This window comes from Quercus lobata, chromosome 1 (assembly GCF_001633185.2).
Source record: "Quercus lobata isolate SW786 chromosome 1, ValleyOak3.0 Primary Assembly, whole genome shotgun sequence".
NCBI classification, from domain to species: domain Eukaryota; kingdom Viridiplantae; phylum Streptophyta; class Magnoliopsida; order Fagales; family Fagaceae; genus Quercus; species Quercus lobata.
Window position 1 is genome coordinate 29200840 of NC_044904.1, and position 19308 is coordinate 29220147.

The 19308-nt window shown below is 33.7% G+C and overlaps 3 protein-coding genes across 3 annotated transcripts; 1 reads left to right on the plus strand and 2 right to left on the minus strand.

The window, feature by feature from the left end:
- The first annotated feature begins 556 nt into the window (after window positions 1-556).
- Window positions 557-1120, plus strand: LOC115952107 (transcriptional regulator TAC1-like). The gene has a single exon (XM_031069190.1). It carries the CDS (start codon window positions 557-559, stop codon window positions 1118-1120), a length of 564 nt encoding a protein of 187 aa, XP_030925050.1.
- An 8800-nt stretch (window positions 1121-9920) lies between these two features.
- LOC115952112 lies at window positions 9921-11845 on the minus strand. Its single transcript, XM_031069195.1, has 3 exons — window positions 11672-11845; window positions 10415-10954; window positions 9921-10019 (listed from the first exon to the last, which is right to left on the minus strand). Exons 1-3 carry the CDS (start codon window positions 11843-11845, stop codon window positions 9921-9923), a joined length of 813 nt encoding a protein of 270 aa, XP_030925055.1.
- Window positions 11846-13235: 1390 nt separating this feature from the next.
- Window positions 13236-17773, minus strand: LOC115986014 (protein PLASTID TRANSCRIPTIONALLY ACTIVE 16, chloroplastic). The gene is made up of 5 exons (XM_031108886.1): window positions 16863-17773; window positions 15688-16140; window positions 15480-15548; window positions 14891-14949; window positions 13236-14051 (listed from the first exon to the last, which is right to left on the minus strand). The coding sequence occupies exons 1-5, from the start codon at window positions 17301-17303 to the stop codon at window positions 13505-13507; spliced, it is 1569 nt and encodes a 522-aa protein (XP_030964746.1). The 5' UTR covers window positions 17304-17773; the 3' UTR covers window positions 13236-13504.
- Between the last annotated feature and the right edge of the window lie 1535 nt (window positions 17774-19308).

Consider the following 19308-nt stretch of genomic DNA (forward strand, 5'->3'; position numbering starts at 1 on the left):
ATTAAATCATAAAAAATAAAAAAAGAAGAGGATTCTTATACATAGTGAGGACATAATAATAAACTGATGCAAAGTACATTATGTTTTATTTCATTTTTCTTCGCAATCAAACAAATAATGTATATAAACATTTTTCATCCTATTACTTAACTATCCCTTTGATCAAACACATACTATGAAAATCTAATATCCTTTTCATTCTCTCCTTTTGCCATCATTCTTTTATCTTCCATCATATCCTTACCATAAATAAGTTAAATGGTAGTATATATATTCACATAAACGTGTGTAGTCTAATTCTACCATGACCAAAGTTTGAGGCTATTTGTCCTTTGGCTGAAAATTTATATTATATTGTAGAACTTCCAGGAAGTTACAGATCATAAATCTAGAAGCAGGCCTCGTACTCCAACGAAATCATCATCGCTACCAGCCAGTTTGACAAAGACTGGCGACAAAAATAACAAGCAGTATAGGACTAGAAATAGATCACTATACTTTCTCTCTCTCTCTCTCTCTCTCTCTCTCTATTTCTCTGTATTTGATTGCTTCTAACATGGAGTCTGATCAACCAAACCTAGAAAATTCCGAGCAGGTGAACTCAGATGATCACCAAGGTGCAAGCCAAGCAAGATCCTATGATTGTACCTTTTGCAAGAGAGGTTTTTCTAATGCACAAGCTTTAGGAGGGCACATGAATATCCACAGAAAAGAAAAGGCTGTGCTCAAGCGAGTGGTGACTAATAAAAGCCAACCATCCTCGAATTCTACACTACCAAGGAATTCTTCATGGCCTTTGGAAACCAAGCCTAGTAGTGACGAAAGAAACACAAAGAAATTGCCTTGGATGCTAGCTAGTCAACAAGGTGATAGGGATGAAACCCATGTTGGTGATGAATATTATGATCAAGTTCAGCAACTTCCACTGTTTGTGGAAACTTCTTCACAAAAAGATCATAAGCCAGGCAGTCGACTTCATTCGAATATTGAAAAGGATTTGTCAACCACTAGTACTACTCATGCCTCGTCAGGTTCTGGGATAGACCTTGAACTTAGACTTGGGCCAGAGCCTCAGGACCCATCAGCACCAACAGCTACTCAAAAATTCTTCTGTGTTTGAATACAGCACCAAAAGCTACTCAAAAACTCTCCTGAGTTTGAACATATATCATGGTATTGTACTCTCTCACACCTTTATAGAAATTGTTTTTTGGTAATTATTTTTTTTCAATCTTGTTGTAAAGCAGATTTCTCTTACATGGTTATAGTTTGTTCTCATTTTAAACTTCCGTTACCATGAAAAAGTATCTCTTGTAATAGTTATACCAAACAATTATATATGTAACAATTCAGTTATTGAATGTCATGTGATTCAATTTGATACACTTTTGTTAAAATTGATCCCGCCAATCTCTCACATAATTAGCACATAAATGACTTGATATAGCTGTTACAAAAGATACTTTCTCATGTGTTCACCTATGTAATCTTTGTAGACTTATGGCATATATGGTGGTGAATTACTTGTGAAACATTTATTTAAGTATTTCGTTTGTTTTGTTCAAATTAAATTTTTACAGTTTCATGCTGAATTTTTTGCACTACCAACAAAGAAACCAAATTACTTGATATATCAATTCTGAACTTTCAGAACAAGGAGAAACGCAGGTGAAGCAACAAAATTAACCTGAATGTACAGTTGAAATTAGGGTTTAAATGTTTTCTTTTTTTTAATAATCAAATTAGGGTTTAAATGGGACGTTTCTGAAGACATCTAATATAAATCATAAACCCTAAATATCAATTGAAAGTGAAAACCAGGGCTTATAACTCGATTGCTCATAACACAAGAACCAGGATAAGTTGTCTATAGTAGGTACTTCTGATTACCTTCACTATCTGTGAAGATAATAATTTTCTTAATGACCTGAAGTACTTCCAGAAAAATGGCATATTTGAACACCCAACCAATTGTTGTGGATAAACTGTGGCTCATTAATTACCAATAGCTTTACATGTTTCTTCTAAGTTTCTTCATAATTGTTGACAATTTGACATGACATGTTGTGAGTAATGATCAGTAGAGAATCAATGTCCCTATCTTGAGAACTCTTTTATATGTATATATATTATTCCACTAGGCAAGAAGTCTTTTCTGTCATTCTAGTGGCATGACTGTAAGGACCATTGCCCCTAAAAGCAAATTCCTGAGAGGAATTTTGGAGACAATTCTAATCTAATATATCTTTGTATGAAGTGACCTCTCTTCTTAATCATGTACACGCACTTGTACCATGGTAGCACTAAATATAACAACAGCACTAAAAACTTTTCTCTCATAGTGTGACTATTAGGAGTCAATAACTTAATATCATAGTTTTATTTTTATTTGTTAAATTACACAGGCACTAGATAGGTTTTGAATCCATGACCTTACCCTTCACCCATTATGAGAGGAGGAAGTGCAATTTGGGCCAAAACTTATTGGCCAAATAAGAAAATTATTTAAATGGCCTTATTTCAAACCTTTTTAATTTGTTAATTTTCACATTATAGGTAGAAGTTTGATTAATTAAAATATTAATGTGTTAAAAACCCAAATAGTTTGGAAGCATATCTAGACACAATAAGGTAAATGACATGGGGTCCTATATCATAATTGTAAAGTCAATGATATTTGTTTTGTGTAATCACTGTACTTAACACTTAGGCTTGGTTCTTACATATGAACAATGTAGAAAAGAGAATATGCTTAAGAATTTACCTTTCTTATTCATCATTCTCTTTTTGGAGAACAATATAAGAGGTTAGAGTTAGGTAAATCTTCTCAAATATACGAGCCCTATTTGAGTGTCGTATTATTAGCTTCTTGTAATGTCTTTTCCACCAGCAAACCTAGATTAGATTGTATGTCAAATCATAGGAAGGTGTTTTTTCATCTAATAAGATTTAACGGTGGAGTGAATCCATCATAGGATTATGATGCATGCACTATATTGATTGCATGTCGTATTGGCTCCTTTATCCCAAAACAAACAAAAAAAAAACAAAGCAAAAACAAAAACGAAAAAAAACTTCTTTATCCATTTCTCCTCATTTATTTGCAGTGAACCCATATCATAAGATCTTGAATGCCATAGAAATCGAGGTAATATAATAGACTATAATTTATTTCTACTCTTCGGCCACATAGTGGAAGAAGCTCAACCCTTAATTATGAACCTCTTCTGCTAGCTGGATGCCACCCCAGCTATATGTTGAGAAATTGCCTTAAATTTTAATTATGACTTGGTAAGTTTACTGGGTTTCCTTCCTGAAAAATGAAAATTTATTTGGTTCTTTTTGGTTGTCTTTGGTGTGGAAGAAAACGCTATTCCTTAGAGTGAAAAGAAAGCATATTCTTTATTAAAGAATTAATGTATTCATCATCCACCATGGAATAAGAATTGAGTTTTATAAATATACAATGCTACAAAAATTTTGATGGTTTTGGCCCAAGAGACAGAGAAGAAAAATAATAGAATTGGGTGTGAAACCAAGAGAAAAAAAAATAAATAAATAAATATTTTTGCTTAAAAGATAACATAAGGAGGGAGACAACAATGTTTAATTTTTCTCTGCAAAAGTTTTAAAAAGCACACAAATCAGGAAGAATCTATGAGACTTTGATTCATGTTGTGAAGTGAAGAAATTGGAAAGAGATGATGCCGCAATGTGAGCATAGTAAAAAGAAAAATAGTGTCCGAGAAAGGAAGAAAAAACTGCAATGAGCATAGTATTTGTGAGAGTAAAGAAAAAAAAATTAACTGTGAGACATATATAAGGGATATAAATTTGGGAGTTCTTGCGAAAAAATATTATAAGTGATTTTATAATAGTGGATTGATTCAAAGTTTATCCCAAGACATTTTTCCATTCAAAGAAAAAATGTTTTCCACATAAACTTATGTGTTTTTGTGCGTAATTGATATTTTGACTTAGCGATTTTGATGATTATAATTTTTGGTGACTGTTTAAAATTGTTAGTTGAATTGTTTAATTCATAGAAGAAGTTTAGAACCCAACATTTCGTGATACCCCAAATTGTGCCAATCCAATTGGATTGGAATTGTTTGAGTGTTTTGTGCAGCGTGTGTTGAGTCCTAATTGTAACTTAATTAGTCTTTTAGGGGTATAAGTGTAGACATAGCTACAACAGAATTACAGAGATCATTAGTGTATATACACCATCTTATTAGTTACTCCTATTAGTTACTACTTGGGTGAAATGCATATAGAAATTAAAGGATTTAGAGCGTCTAAAACGTATTCAAAACTAATACCACTGAGCCTGCAGCTCTAAACATTTTTTTATCTTCTGCAACGGTGCCAGAACTATCTCAATGCATCTTTCTGGCTTAGTGCAGACCTTCTAATTAGTCTGCTAATACTTGTACCTAATCTGCGCTCCACACTGCCTGTGCCCATTTCAAAGGCATAGCAGCAATTTATTATCTCATGCACCCTACGTACAACTGCAATTCCTACACAGTTTTTCTCTTGAAAAAACCATCAATGCCACCTTAATACATGTTAGCACGGAATTGAGAGGTGACATTGACATATATAGGATATCAAGTGACACCATGGGTCGCCACAAGAAATAGATAACGTCTATATCAAGAATAAATCCTTAAATCCACGTAAGGAAATCTGGAATCCACTCAAAAGTGAATAAAAGAAAATCTCACTGAATTTTCTATTAAAATTTTTGAATGCCCAGCCACTAATTTAAAACAAAACAGTCCTTGGATAACTAATAAGAAATCTTAGAAATCCCTAATTCGGGTTAAGCACAAAATTAGGTTAGAGAAGTAGGAAATTGCCAAAAATAAAAAAGAGTGAAATTGAGAAAATTACGAATTTAAATATTACTAGTCACAAACCCACAAAATGTGTGGGAATATATAATTATTTTGTAATATAGTATATAATGTATAATTTATTCTATATAAAAATTTAAAAAAATTCAAAAGTATTTTCATATGTCTATCTCTAGATATATATCTGTGGGGTGTCCAAGGACCGAGAAGAATAAGGAGTGGGATGTCCTACACCCACTCATTTGTAAAGCACATCCGACCCGAGAAGTTAGTCTACTCGAGAAGAAGATGGGGTAGGTGCTTAGTATATGATAAGCAACTGAATGGGAGAAATAGCATTTCAGGAGAGGCATGGTGGGAGGAAGCTTCATGAGACAGTATACCTTCCACCCCTGTATTGAATGCTCTATAACAACCTTATCAATTGCATTAATGAAGAAGTGACCTCTAAACAGGTGGGAGGAACCCCTTCTACCACCTTTAGCAGGCCTTGATGGGACAAGTATTCAGGGAAGAGTTTTGGGGCGTACAAGTGGAGGGTCGGGATGCCAAGAAGGAGGATATATAAGGGGAAAGAAGCTCTACAATGAAGGGGGGGATATTTCTGAGAGAAATAGAAATGTGAACAGTGTATTGCTTGATAAAACTAGAGTAAGACATATATAAGAACTTTTCCTCGAAAGTGACCAATAAGCACTTTTTTCAACAATTGCTTGATTCATTCTTCCTTATCTGTGAACCACTTCATTAGCCCTAAGCTTTGGTAGCAACTCTATTGTAATTGCCTTCCCACCTCTACACAAAAACAATTTTATTGTCTAGGCTTGGGTTGAAGTGCAAAGCACTACTAATCTAAGTGGGCTTAGGCTTCCAAATCTAGCTCTTACAATATCATTTTATTATTTTTGGTGTGTTTGATTGATAATATTCTTCTAATTTCTATTAGATTGCATAATGTTTTTCCAATTTTTTCTAAACAATAAATTTTTTTAAATTTCAAATTTATTATTCAAGTTTCTCATTCTCTTAGGAAAATTATCATAATAATCAAAACTCATTACAAAATTACAATTGATATTACTCAAATAAGTAATAAACACATTCAAATACATAGCCATGTAGATTTTGTTTTGATATAAACTCAAATTCTTAACTTCCAAAATAATTAACAAACAAAAATCAAACCAAATCGATAAGAGGGAGAGAAAGGCCTTGTGATGGGGAACTCAAAAAACATAATACCAAAACATATCAACCCAAGGTAAAGCTATAAAATTAAAATAATAATAATAAAAACATTAAAAAAAATCATCTACATAAAGTAGAGTTGTAAGAAATTTAGAGAGAGAGAGAGAGAGAGAGAGAGAAGATAATCATATTTTCAGAGAAAATGTAAGAAAGAATAATAAATTTATAAAAATAATATGAAGAGAAGAAGAATCTTTAAATGTATAGTTGTAAACGCCACATTATCCAAGCATAATATGTAAGAGAATAAAATTATATCATTATATACTATCTTTATTATAATGTAACAGGATAACATCTAACAATAAAAATAAAGAAGAAGAAGAAAAAGAAGAAAGGATAACAACTTGAAATCCCAAAGCCAAATTGCAATCAACCCAAAGTAGAAATCTAAAGAACACAAAAACTCATTAACCTAAAGTAGAGATGCAAAAAAGAATTAAAAAATCTATCAAAAGAAAAAAAAAAACTAATCGAGAGAGTGTAATCATTTATTTTGTAAGAGAAAAATATGGATTAAATGAGAGAGAGAGAGAGATTAACATTTAAAAAAAATAAAAACAAACCAGATAGGAAGAAGAGTAATCAAAATTAAAGGAAGAGGAATGGATGGAGGAAGAAAAATTATAAGATAGAGAATAGTGGAGAGATACAAAGGTAAAAGAGATGGGAAAAGATTGGAGGAAGTGTAACAATAAAGTGAGAAATTTTTTTTTTGAGAAATAATAAAGTGAGAAATTGATAAGGATAAGAAGAAATATAAAAGATTGAAAATAGGTGGATGATATTTATAGCACAATGAAATAGTAGCAAAATTAATTGTTATGCTTCCATTTTATATATCATATAAATATAGATGAATTCTAATAAACATCCAAAACAAATACAATCTCGTTTTGAAAAAATACATGATAAAAGGAAAAATTATTATAAATAGCAAATTTAGCTAAAAAAATATCTGACTAAAGAAATTTGTCAAAAAAGCGGCATAGGTCAAAGTCAAGGCTATGAGTTTTGATCTTCACAAAAAATTCTTTTAAGCCACCAAATTTCACGTGATCCTATCGTTGAGCTCAATGATTTCTATTATTCATTTCCAATAACTTCTTGCACTTTGACTTGCAACAATCTATTTGTTGAAGGAAATATGTACTATTCATCTTACAATTAGAATGAACCTCGACATTTCATTTTTCCCAAATCCAAAGAAACTCTTTTCTATCAATTATTAAATTCTATTATGTATTTAAAACCTCCCTTAGAATATTATCATATGTTCTTTGTTTGTTTTAGACCCCTTAAAACCACAACCAGATTAACATAGGTAATTAGCCAAGTGATTACTTAGTCAAATTATCAAATCTAGGTTAACACACATACATCATATTATTGTAAAGTGCGGAAAATAAAAAACACAATAATATGATAACTCGGGAAAACCAAACCGGTAAAAAACTTGGAGAAGATTTAACCTACCTATCCTCAAGATAAAACTGAATCCACTATGAAAGAATTGAAGTTTACACAATAGTGACTTAGACCACTAACATCCTATTGCTACCTCAAGTAGGAAACTTACTACCACGACCACGTGACAGCTCCGAGCCAACGAACTACTTCTTTCTTGGATTCCCAGCAAATACAAGCACTCCCGCTTATGTATCCTTAAGCTCTTGAAATAGCAACTAAATCGATCACCAAGCTCTTGACATCAATCTTGAGATTGGAAACCCTAAGTGTATGTGAAGGCAAACACCTCTAGATCTCACAGAAGATTCACACACACAGCATAAAGAGCAACCAAGTCCTTAGAGTAAGGAAGTCAATTTTGTACCATACCGGCCGGTACGATCGGTATATACCGTACCGGTCAGTGCACCAGTACAGATGACCCCCTTGTTTCGTACCGGAAAAAATATCAACTGTACCAGCTGTACCGACGAAATTCGATTGTTTCAGCCGGTAAATGGATATCGGGCCGAAACACGAAAAGTCTCATTTGTAAGGAAAGAAAACAGAGAAGAAGGAGAAAAGGAAGAAGATGACGACGAAGCAAGGGTGGCGCCGTGAAGCAACTGCTTCTTCTTCTTCTTCTTCTTTCCTTTTTTTTTTCTTCTTCTCTGTCGGTTTGTCCGTCTCCCTCTCTTTTTTTTTTCTTTTTTTTTTTTTTGCTGAACCTTTTTTTCTTCTTCTTCTCTGTCGATCTGTCCATCTCCCTCTCCTTTTTTCTTTTTTCTTTTTTGCTGAACCTTTTTTTTCTTCTTCTCTGTCGGTCTGTCCGTCTCCCTCTTTTTTCTTTTTTTTTGCTGAACTTTGTTATGTATGTGGTCTGGTTTCTCACTTTCTCTTTCTTTGTTTTGTATTTGTTTTTGAAGTTTCCTAAGCTCTCCACGTGACTACAATACACTGACACTAGCTGCCAACCATTGGAAATATTGAAAGCTTTTAATTTTTGAATAAAAGATGAGCTCTCCATCACTTCTTTTCAGCTTTGGCCTTTGAGTCCAAATGATGTGACATAATGTACGAGTATTGCCATATTGTCACGGTATTGCAACAAATTTATATTCAGAACAATGCTAATATTACAACATTTTAAACAATTTTTGTCATAATTTGTCACGTGAGGAGTTGTGAGTGATGAAAATGTGAACCCACATACACTCACAATTTTTTTCACCCCTCACAACTTATCATATAAGGAGCTGTGGTAAAAGTTAATAACTCCATAAAAAATTATAAAAAGTTGCCAATGTGATATAATGAGTTATTAGAAATATAACTTTGTATATTATATAAAATAGTAAAAAATAGCGGTAAATCCGAAACGGTACACCAGTATTGACCGGTATCTAAAATATATCATACCGCTGGTCAAACTGATACAGCCTCCGATACGATATTGACTTCCTTACCTTAGAGAGCTTTTGGGTACAAAACCCTAGATCTACAAAAGAGGCACACTCTTCTCTCTCAAAAAAACTTATAAAAACGTTTTAGGATTTCCTTTATATATAGGAGTGTTTTACTTGAAACCCAATACGTTTAAGTAGAGTTTGGGCTGTATTGGAATTTTGCAGAAAAATAAATTTGCACGTGGTTCAATCGATCGAGTCTAATTTTCGATCGATCGAGCCTTGCAGATTTAGTCCAATAAATTCTACAATTACTCGATTCCAATTTTACAAATAAACATACTTTGAGCAAGCCTAAACCTAGACTCTATGTTTTGATCATGGTTTGCCAACATAATACAAATTGAAGTTCTAATACATTAATTCCTAAAGTCTTAGAACCTAACATTCTTTACATGATAGAATGGATAATTTCATATAAAAATACAATTATAATATATGCTTATTAAATATTAATAACTACCATAATAATTAATTTAATATATATTTATAGGAAACATAAAATAAAGCAAGTAATCAATTTTTTCCATGCATTTAACATGTTACTGGCTAATTATTAATAAAAACAGTATATGATATTAATAAAACATCATATCATATAAAAACTATAAAATAAAAAATAAAAAAGCATCCCCACCCCCAAATCTCAAGTCTCAACCCAATATATTTGCATTTTAGCAAAATGTCATCATAATTTCTCCATTAGTTCGGATGTTCCTCACTTACAACACCCCAAAAAAGGTGGCTGTCCCTCATGTCACCCAACAATTTTTTTTTAGCATCATCATGAGCAATAAAGCTTTGTGCAATCATCATATAAGTGAAAATAATACTTTTGTATTAAAAACACACCCATAAATTCAAAGCTTCATTCACTTGGATATCTAATATTACATTAGGACACTATTTCATCCCTCATGCAAGCCCTAAACTTGACCTCGGTGAAGTTGTCAGCCACATGCAGAATGTCGCAGCACTCTCTTCTATTACTGCCCTGTGAATGAATAAATAAAAAGAAGGGTTACCAATAATAAATAATATAAAAGAGAAAATTTTATTACATATTTGCTATTGTACACTCTGTATATACTCATTTTGAAATCATGTTTATATATGTTATAGTTCTTGTGTACTACATGCATAATATTGTAATGAATAATTACTCTACTTAAGGTTTATAAAGTGACGTGACAATAAATGTGATTAAAGTGCTACCACTTTTAACAACATAATAAATAGGAGTCTAAATTACTACTTTTTTTAATATTAATGAAATATGAGCTTGTATGTGTGTGTGTTTCTCAAATAAAAAAATATATATATGAAATTTGAGCTTGTAAAAGTTAAGTAATAAAATTTATAATATCTCTGATATTAAAATGTACTCACCTCATCTTGTCTAATGGCAGGTGAGAGGACCCGAATTTTGGAAATGAAATCAGCAGAGTGATTCCCACTCGATGAACAAGCCACTAACCAATGAGGTGATTTTCTAACATAACTTGTAACAATTTGGTTCCCCAAGATTAATTTTTCAACAGTCTCAAAGTAGAAAACATGAGGAGCCTCACAAGGATCATTTGAGGGAAATCGAGTGTTAAACATGTAAGGTGGTCTAGCAGACTTCTTCCATTGTACAAATGTTTCAAGGGGTCTATGTAAAATGCTTGGTGGATAAATTTTTTCATAAATATGAGCAGAGTAGCCCCATGATATGGAAAAGGACCAGTTGCTTTGCTTATGATAGCAAATAGTCTGTTGCAATAGTCGTGACTGATCAGCTTTTGCAGCTTCCATTAGGTGATTTAGTGATTGGTAGCGGTTCATAGAAGGGAAAATAGGCTCAACTTGGTCAAGGTGATGAAGCGAAACGGTTGGAGATTGTGGGAGAGCTGACAGAAATCCTGAAATGTCTCTGTGTAGATCAATCTGTAATGGAAAAAATAAATAAATATTAAAGATACATAAAATAACAAAATTCCTGACTTGCCAGTCAAATTTTGTTGTCTTGCTGATTGTACTTGTTGGTTAATTGTTGTTTTCTTATTGTTCTCATTGCTTTCATAGTTGTTATCGTTCACTTTTAAGTTGACCAGGACAAAGAGATTAAATGATTAAAAATATATATATTTGACAGATTTTTATAAATTACTGCCAAATGTTTACTCATGAAATAAACTAGGATCATAATCATGGCATTAAAAAATACTTTTACAATACAAAATTCAAATTTCTACTTAAACATTAACACGTTAAGACTAGTGAAGGTTACATTTACTTAGTTAAAAGTATTTCAATTATGCTACTATTAGACCGCATATTACTTGTACTGGACGATTCATTTACTTGTACAGTTGTACAGCATTCATATTATCTGTAATGCAATGAGGGACAATTCATTGTTATGGTTAAAAATTATTTCTTCTCACTTATTTCGCAAGATGAAAGAGAAGAAAATTGGGAATTTGTTGAATTTCAAATATTGAATTTGACCAATAAAATAAGACTTCACTTTGCATTTGGAATTGCACAAGAAAGACTATTCCTCTCAAGAGGTCTACATACTTGGTACAGTTTTATATACAAATTACAATTATTCTAACGTATGCAAATGAAACTATGAAAGTACTTAGAAAACAACATTACCTGATGAAACCCGTTTTCCTGGCTCAGAGAGACTCCCAAATCAGCAACACAGGACTGTATAATATGATCACTCCCATACAATGTTGGATATGTCTTTATGCAGACATCTAAATTCTTCGCCAAGGCTTCCGCCAAAGGATAACTCAAGGCATACCCAGCCCCGCCAAATGCCATTCTAAACGAATGATCAAAATTCGATGACACGCACTCTGAATTTGACCCTATATAGAAGTACTTATTATGATTATATTTTGCCAAAACCTTTACAAGATTATCCAAAAAAAAGATTGTGTCATCATCTGCCATGATATACCATCTAACCCCTTTGTTTTCCTCTCTAAATGTTTCCAGAATTATGCGTGCCATTCGAATTGCATGTGGATTTGGGTGTTTATTGTATTCTCTGTATCTGGAGGTATCTTCTGAGACCCTAAAAGGAGGCAAAGTTGAAGGCCATTGCTGTGACTCTTTGGGAACTCTATCTAAAAAGATGTATCCACGGGTTGTGTTAGGCTGCCACCAAGATTCAATGTAGGCTCTTTTATTTATCCATGTTTTTGCAGAACTTGCTATTCCAAACACAAGGTGGCCAATGTTAGTTGGAGAAACTGAAATGGAAGATGAAGACCCTTGGTATTTTGCGAAGAGAGTAGAGGACCAGCAGCAGGGATGGCTAGAGAGGATAATGTAGATAAAGTATAAGACTATTCCTGAAATAGCTAGTGATTTGCATAAACTTACCACAAATTTATTTCTTGATAAAAATATTAATCTTTGTTGCATTACACGCGACTTGAAAGCAAGGACTAATGACATGGTGAAAATTTGAAGAACTTTGAATCTAATTTCAGAATCAAACTAGCCAAAAAAATGAAGAACTCGAGAAAATTTTCGATCGTAATTTAATAAGCTAAGAGTTGGGATTCTGTGTTTGGGTTTCTCTTCCTTAAGTTGTTAATTAATGTGATTGTTCAGTTGCTTTTGAACTTTGCTTTTGCAGCTAATCATTTGAATTGCATTTTACATGCAACGTTGGAATTGCTTTAAAGGCTAGGCTGTTAGTAAGACACCCAAATACATAAGTTTCGATTGTTGCTATAAAGCATTCAATCAAAACAAGTTTGGGCCATCTTGCTTCTTGCATGGAGACACGAGAAAAGTCATCTCTGGCCTGTTGAGTGCCCTCTGGCCCTCGTGACACAAAGGGCCGGATTATGTGAGGCCATGCCGTGCTTAAGGCTGTACATGAGGACAAGTTTAGTTTAAAAGTTTTTGTATTTTTCATAAATTACTTAAATTCTTAAATGATCCCTCTTTAATTTCATATTTAGATATTATGCTGATGTAGCACAGATTCTCTTCAATTGTGACCTTAGGCCATGGTTGACAAAAATCCTCAACACCCTCATTTAGCACTCTTAGTCAAAAACTTAAAATGTGCCCAACCTAAAATCCTTGACTCTTAAATCCGAAGCTATCTTACACTCCATCAAATGCTTGCCCATTCAACCTTTTCTTTTCACATTAAGCAGGGTAATTCTATTCATTTACTGAGGGGCAAATGTAACAGTCAACAAGATTAAAGAAACTTATTATAAGCTATCCTTAAACCAGTACACGTTTCGTTCTGAAACTCATAAATACAGCCTTTCAACAATAATAAAATTACAAACATTACAAGTTACACCACATCTGCACCAAAACATACTTAAAGAGCAGAAATGATCACAAAGTATCATCTCAGTCATCATCAATGTATACGGTTTCTTGTGAAAACAGGCCACCAAACACCAAAACATACTTAAAGAGCAGAAATGATCACAAAGTATCATCTCAGTCATCATCAATGTATACGGTTTCTTGTGAAAACAGGCCACCAAACACCTTCCTGACTTCTTTATTTTCCTCTGTCTGTTTGCCCTTTGGCTTTGGCTTTGGCTCTGGCTTCTCCTTTGGTTTGAAAGAAGGAAAATTTAGGCTAGGTGGTTTAACAACTGCTTTCTGGGCCGGCAAAGAACGAGCCTTGGCCTGTCCCCTAACAGTTGCAAGCTGCACTTCCGGTTTCTCTTCAGGGTTTTGACCAGGAATTGTGAGCTGGGAACTAAAACTTTTCCAGGATAGCCCTGAACCAAAGTCTTTGGCTTTGCTCAAAAGGTTTTCCATTGAAGTTCCTGCAGCATCAGCCTTCTCTTGAGCTTCCTCGGCCAGACTAGCAGCACGAGCTTCTTGCTTTGAAAGCTTTTTCACCTCTTCTTCGAGTTTCTTTGTTGCTTCAGCTGCTTCACGAGCTTTCTCAGCTGCTACCCTTGCCTCTTCCTCTGCTCTGACTTTTGCAAGTGATTCTGCATAAGCCTTTCTTCTTCCATCCTCAGGAATGGCACTAGAAGCAATACATTCAAACAATTTAAACAATATTATAGCTTTTTCTTTTTTTAAAGAATGAGCTAAAATGCTGTTTTGTACCAATAGAAACAAGAGTAAAAGAAAATGTGCCCCCTCTTGAATTTTCAAAAAATAAATAAATAAATAACAAAGCACTACCACCAAATACTTCACCAACAGGCAAAATTGCTCATGTATATGTTTTGTCCTTCCATTTGAGATTTTTCCAGGGCTAATCAAGTTTCATTCCAAACCTGAAGCCATTCCCAACTTTGACACGTAGAAAGCTATTGTGTTTGGATGAGGAATTTTGAGCAGAGATTTTATTCAAGTTGTAATTTAAGAATTCCCAATGTTGATTTCCTTTTCGCTAGGTTCATAAGAAAGAATAATTCAAAAGTTATGCATAATTTTGAACTTGGTATTTTCAAGCATCTTAAATCCCCCTATTCAAATTTTAAGGAAGTGTTCTTTTACAAATTTTACCACCATTACTATTTTCACGTCACAGTATCATTACCACCAATATTATCACCATTAGTGCCAATATTGCCACCCTCACCACCTAATGACATCGTCGATACTGCCACCGCCACCACCTCACTACCTTTGTTACAAACACCGCCAAATCCACCAACAATACTATGAAAACATACCACCAGTCCACCACCATCACCAAGTCATGGTCACCATACATACCATTGTTATTGAAATTACCATAATATTCTAATCTCTTTAATTTAAAAAATACTCGTCCAAACTTCAAACAACCAAAATTTCAATTGATGTGATCAATATTCCCAGTATAAAATATTGCTTATATTTACTGCAATTTACCTGAAAAGCTCGTCTACACGCTTTGATGGGGCTGATGGATCCGTAAAAACTTCCACAACCTAAATAACATATAACTAAGATGCTCAATCATTTGTCACCTAACAACAACCAGATTCAAAAATAATAATACCTAGATTGAAAATGTACATTTTTTTTCTTTTTTAAGTAATAAACTAGTATCCTCTCAATCAAAAAAAAAAAAAAAAAAAAAAAAAACCTAGAATCCTCTATATTTTGGACTACCTTTAATGTGGATCTATAAAATCTCATTTATCCATTTTTAAATGAAAAGTATTACGTTTACAATATTTTCACAACACTTTTAAATATTGTGACAATGTTATAAAAATATCGTGGACATAATATTTATCTTTTTAAATAAATTAAAACATGTTATCATCTCATCCATAATTTAAATATATATATATATATATATATATATAAAACAGTCCCAAACTCCCAATTTATGTTCACAATAACGCAGTAAAATTCAATCCACTCATTTCAAAATAAATAAATAAGATTTTAAGAACTTTGCAGTAAAATTACACTAACAACTTTAGAGAATCTTAAGCAATAAGCAATGTACCTTATTTTCTGCCACTGCTGTGTTTGAGAAAACACCTGCCACTAGAGATGCTATCTGGGACTTGGCTACCTAATATTAATTTTCCAACACATGACCAAAAAAAAAAACAAAAAAACTATGAATATTAAAAAGAATTAAAGTTTTGTTGTCCAAAACAAAATGAGATGTACAATGTGAAATATAGATATTATGGCATACATTACATTACTTTGTAGTCGTTTACACTGGCGCTTCTTTCAGCTGACACCACAACATTATATGACTTCTCTGGTGAAAAATCTTCGGTCAAACTTGTCTTTATGAATGTATATCTGACGTCCGTTTCGATTACTTTTTGCAAAAACTCAGGCACAGTCAACGGCTGTGATCGTGAGAACAAGTTGTTAAAGAATGAAGAGATTCCATCCAGTACATTGTTTGTTGATAAGCTCGCTATGCTCCCATCATAGATTATAGCCACGTGGCTTACTCCTGCCAGCTGGGCGGCTTGGATCACTTGCAATGCATCTGATGTGGAGACTTCGGAAGTGGGACCATTTTCTGCGGGCCCGATCGTGACGACAACCTTGCTAGCATTTCCGATCGCCTTGGCGATTGATTCGGTGTCTTGGAAGGTGGATTGGACCGCGTTGATGCGTCTCGATTCTTCATTTGATATGATCTGTGGTGGTGATGTAATTGCAGCAAGGAAAATCAATAGGATGCAATACAGCCTAGTCTTTCCATTTTTTGATCAACAAATTTTCACATAGGCTATGCAACTTCACAAATTGGGCCATGTCAAATTCTTAAAGACTGCATAGTGATAGCATATCTTAGCAATGGATTGGCGCACATCTTTGTTAGTTGTATTAAATATTTGCGCAAATCTTGAATTGTCCAAACTTATGTGCAATGTGTAAGCAAAAATCCCCCAAAACATGTTACATATACAATGCACTTGCTTAAATAAATGATTTTTTTCAAGGTAGCTAGATTAATGGAACACATCCAACTCAAGTCTCGAGCAAAAACGATGGGTTCTATTTAGGATAAAGAAAAAGCATTTTCTAAATATGTTCCTTTTTTAAAAAATAGATATGATCAAAAGTGGAGTTTTATCTAGGATAAAGAAAAATTATTTTCCAAATATGTTCAGTGTTCTTTTTAAATATATATATATATATAAAATAAAATTTCAATCTATAACATCCATTCCATAATTCTTTTATTATTTTTGGTTATGAAAATAAAAAGATTTCAACCATTGGGAACTAAAAAAGAAAAGGCTAGATATGACCTTCCACAAATCTCCCATATCTAATTAATAACAACATATAGCATACTTAGAATTAGATCACACAAAAATCAGACCGACATTGAGATATGGCTACAGAAACTAACCTTGTATTGGGCAGCAAGACGAGCCAACTCTTGGGCAGAACCAAGCTCAGGCACCCCAGCCCTAACAATAAAACCTTCACGCAGTAAAACTTGTGCAATGCGAATTCCAGCCTGGCCGGTGGCACCGGCAACAAACACCGTGCCGGGGTCCTTACGTCTTTGGTTCCCAAATGATAAGGCCGTAGAAGGATTATTCACAGCTGGTATCAAAGACTTCACGTCTGGTATCTTTCCAAAGTTAAAACGAAGAGGATTGGTATTGGCTGAACCATCAGGTTGGGGCTCTTCTGAGGATGATGAGCCATTGTTCTTGCCAAAACGAAGTGAAGGGAAAGGACCAGCCTGCTTGGCAAAGATTGTGAGCCTTTTTTTCTTGAAGTTTAGCCTAGAATGAGGTGTAGTGTTTAGAAGAAATGAATTGGAGGTGAGAGTAGGAGCCATAGATAAAAAGAGAGAAAATGTGGAAAAGGCCACCCTCTCCTCCAATTCTATGAGATTGTAGCGAATATCCAGATTCTAAAAGTTTTTGTTTGTTAAAGCCCACGAAATGATGCCATTGCCAAATAGTTTTTGTTTGTTCCTGATATTATCTTGATGGGGGGAGGCAATGGAAGCGTAGCAAATGGAATTGAGCCACGTAGTCAAGGTTTATCTACTCAACGAAGTCTGGCACCAAACGTTCAAATATCACCACAAGGCACAAGAAAATGACATGCCCACTTGATATAACAGGGAGCAGTGGGAGTTTGGGACGTGCTTATTAATAGTTTCAATTTATCAAATTTTATCCACCATGTTACCACAAAACTCGATACGTATGGCCCACATAAGCCAACAAGAATTCAGGAAAAAGATAGAGCATGGCCCACATAAGCCAACAAGAATTCAAGAAAAAAGAGAGGGCAAAATTGGCTCAACACCATCTTTTAAGAAAAATATTACAGTAGATAGCATGCGACTGAAAGTATTTAGTAAGTTGAACTGTTTTTGAAACTCGAGTTCCAACCCAAACTCAATTTACTCTAGGATAATACCTAACAGGGATTTTTTTTTTTTTTAATTCCATGCTTTTTTTTTTTTTAAATCCACATCAGGTGTTATCTTAAGAGTAAATCAAGTTTGGGAAGCTCGATTTTGGGTTAGAACTCAAGTTTGACAAACTCGAGTTTCAAAAACAGTCTAACTAAATAAGTTAAACGCATGCTAGTCACCGAAATTCTTCCAAAAAATGTACTACTTACCAAATTTTGCCAAAAGATAGAGCAATGTTACAAGCACAAAAATATTTCATAACATTTTTTACAACAGTTAATTAGTTAAATTAGCAAAATTTTACTAGTTCTAGCCTGAATCCACCACTTATATTACAATTTACCCCATCATCAGTTGTAAAAATTGTGTCCATAGACTTTTCTCAACAGAGAAAATCTAGTATGACAACTTCTCTACCATAACTGTAGCAAAGTGTTAGTAGTAAAAAAAGAATTAAAAATTAAAAATTAAAAAAAAAAAGTTAACTCCATGTGATAGGCAACTACTAACCGTCTTACACAAAAATTGTGGCAAAAATTTATGAAATGGTATGTAGTCCTTTGAACTACTCTTTCACAAAAAGATATTGTAGAAGACGGAAGGAATCAACAGCTTCAGATGCACAAAAACATTACTTAATATGACGGCATAAAATAGGGTAGAATGACTTGATTGATCCACAGATATATACAAATTTCAGTCTTTGTTTTGGAAGCACTATCTTGATTAGATATTCATGAGTATTTAGCCATGCACAGCTTGCATAAAATAGTTGAGGGAAGCAACATTAAGGAAAGCCAAGCCATATTAAGATGACACGCCTTATGCAAGCAATCACTAAAATTTCATTAAAATGCAAATCTACAGCCACACAAGGAAATACACATTTTCCGGGTCCAACACTTGACCTGAAAAACCGAACTATGGTTTGTCTGTCGGTAGTTCCTGAAAAACCAAACTGTGGCTTGTCTGTTGGTAGTTCTTTAGTCCTTCGGATAATTATTTGCACAGCCGCATAAACACGTAATATATGTAGTTAATATGCTAATACCACGTTCTGCCACAGTAATAATCTTCAAATTTCTAAAGCAATGATACCAAACAAATTTCTATAGATTATAGCAATGATACCAAACAAATCCTTGCACAAATGCTCCTCTACACTCTCTCTCTCTCTCTCAAGAACATAAAACTGCTACTATCTTGATAACTAGATTGAAGACTAAAACTTCTTTTGTACAAATCTCTCTACTGGAACCAACGAAAGATCATCTTCTCTTAAATTCTAACTTAAGAGCTGCCAAAGTGTAACTTTGAATCCCTCTGCTTCCAAGCCACCACAATCAATCAAAAAGTGTTCAAGCAGCTTTGAAATTTTAGAATCTGCTTGCTCTTTTTAACAAATTTTTGTTCT

Coding starts and splice junctions, on each gene's coding strand:
- LOC115952107 (XM_031069190.1), top strand. CDS start 557: ATGGAGTCTGATCAACCAAACCTAGAAAATTCCGAGCAGGTGAACTCA.
- LOC115986014 (XM_031108886.1), bottom strand. CDS start 17,303: ATGGCTCCTACTCTCACCTCCAATTCATTTCTTCTAAACACTACACCT. Junction 16,141..16,862: donor GTCTTGCTGCCCAATACAAG/GTTAGTTTCTGT, acceptor TCACCACCACAG/ATCATATCAAATGAAGAATC. Junction 14,052..14,890: donor CGTGTAGACGAGCTTTTCAG/GTAAATTGCAGT, acceptor TATTGCTTCTAG/TGCCATTCCTGAGGATGGAA.
- LOC115952112 (XM_031069195.1), bottom strand. CDS start 11,845: ATGGCATTTGGCGGGGCTGGGTATGCCTTGAGTTATCCTTTGGCGGAA. Junction 10,955..11,671: donor AGGAAAACGGGTTTCATCAG/GTAATGTTGTTT, acceptor TTTCCATTACAG/ATTGATCTACACAGAGACAT. Junction 10,020..10,414: donor CTGCCATTAGACAAGATGAG/GTGAGTACATTT, acceptor ATTCATTCACAG/GGCAGTAATAGAAGAGAGTG.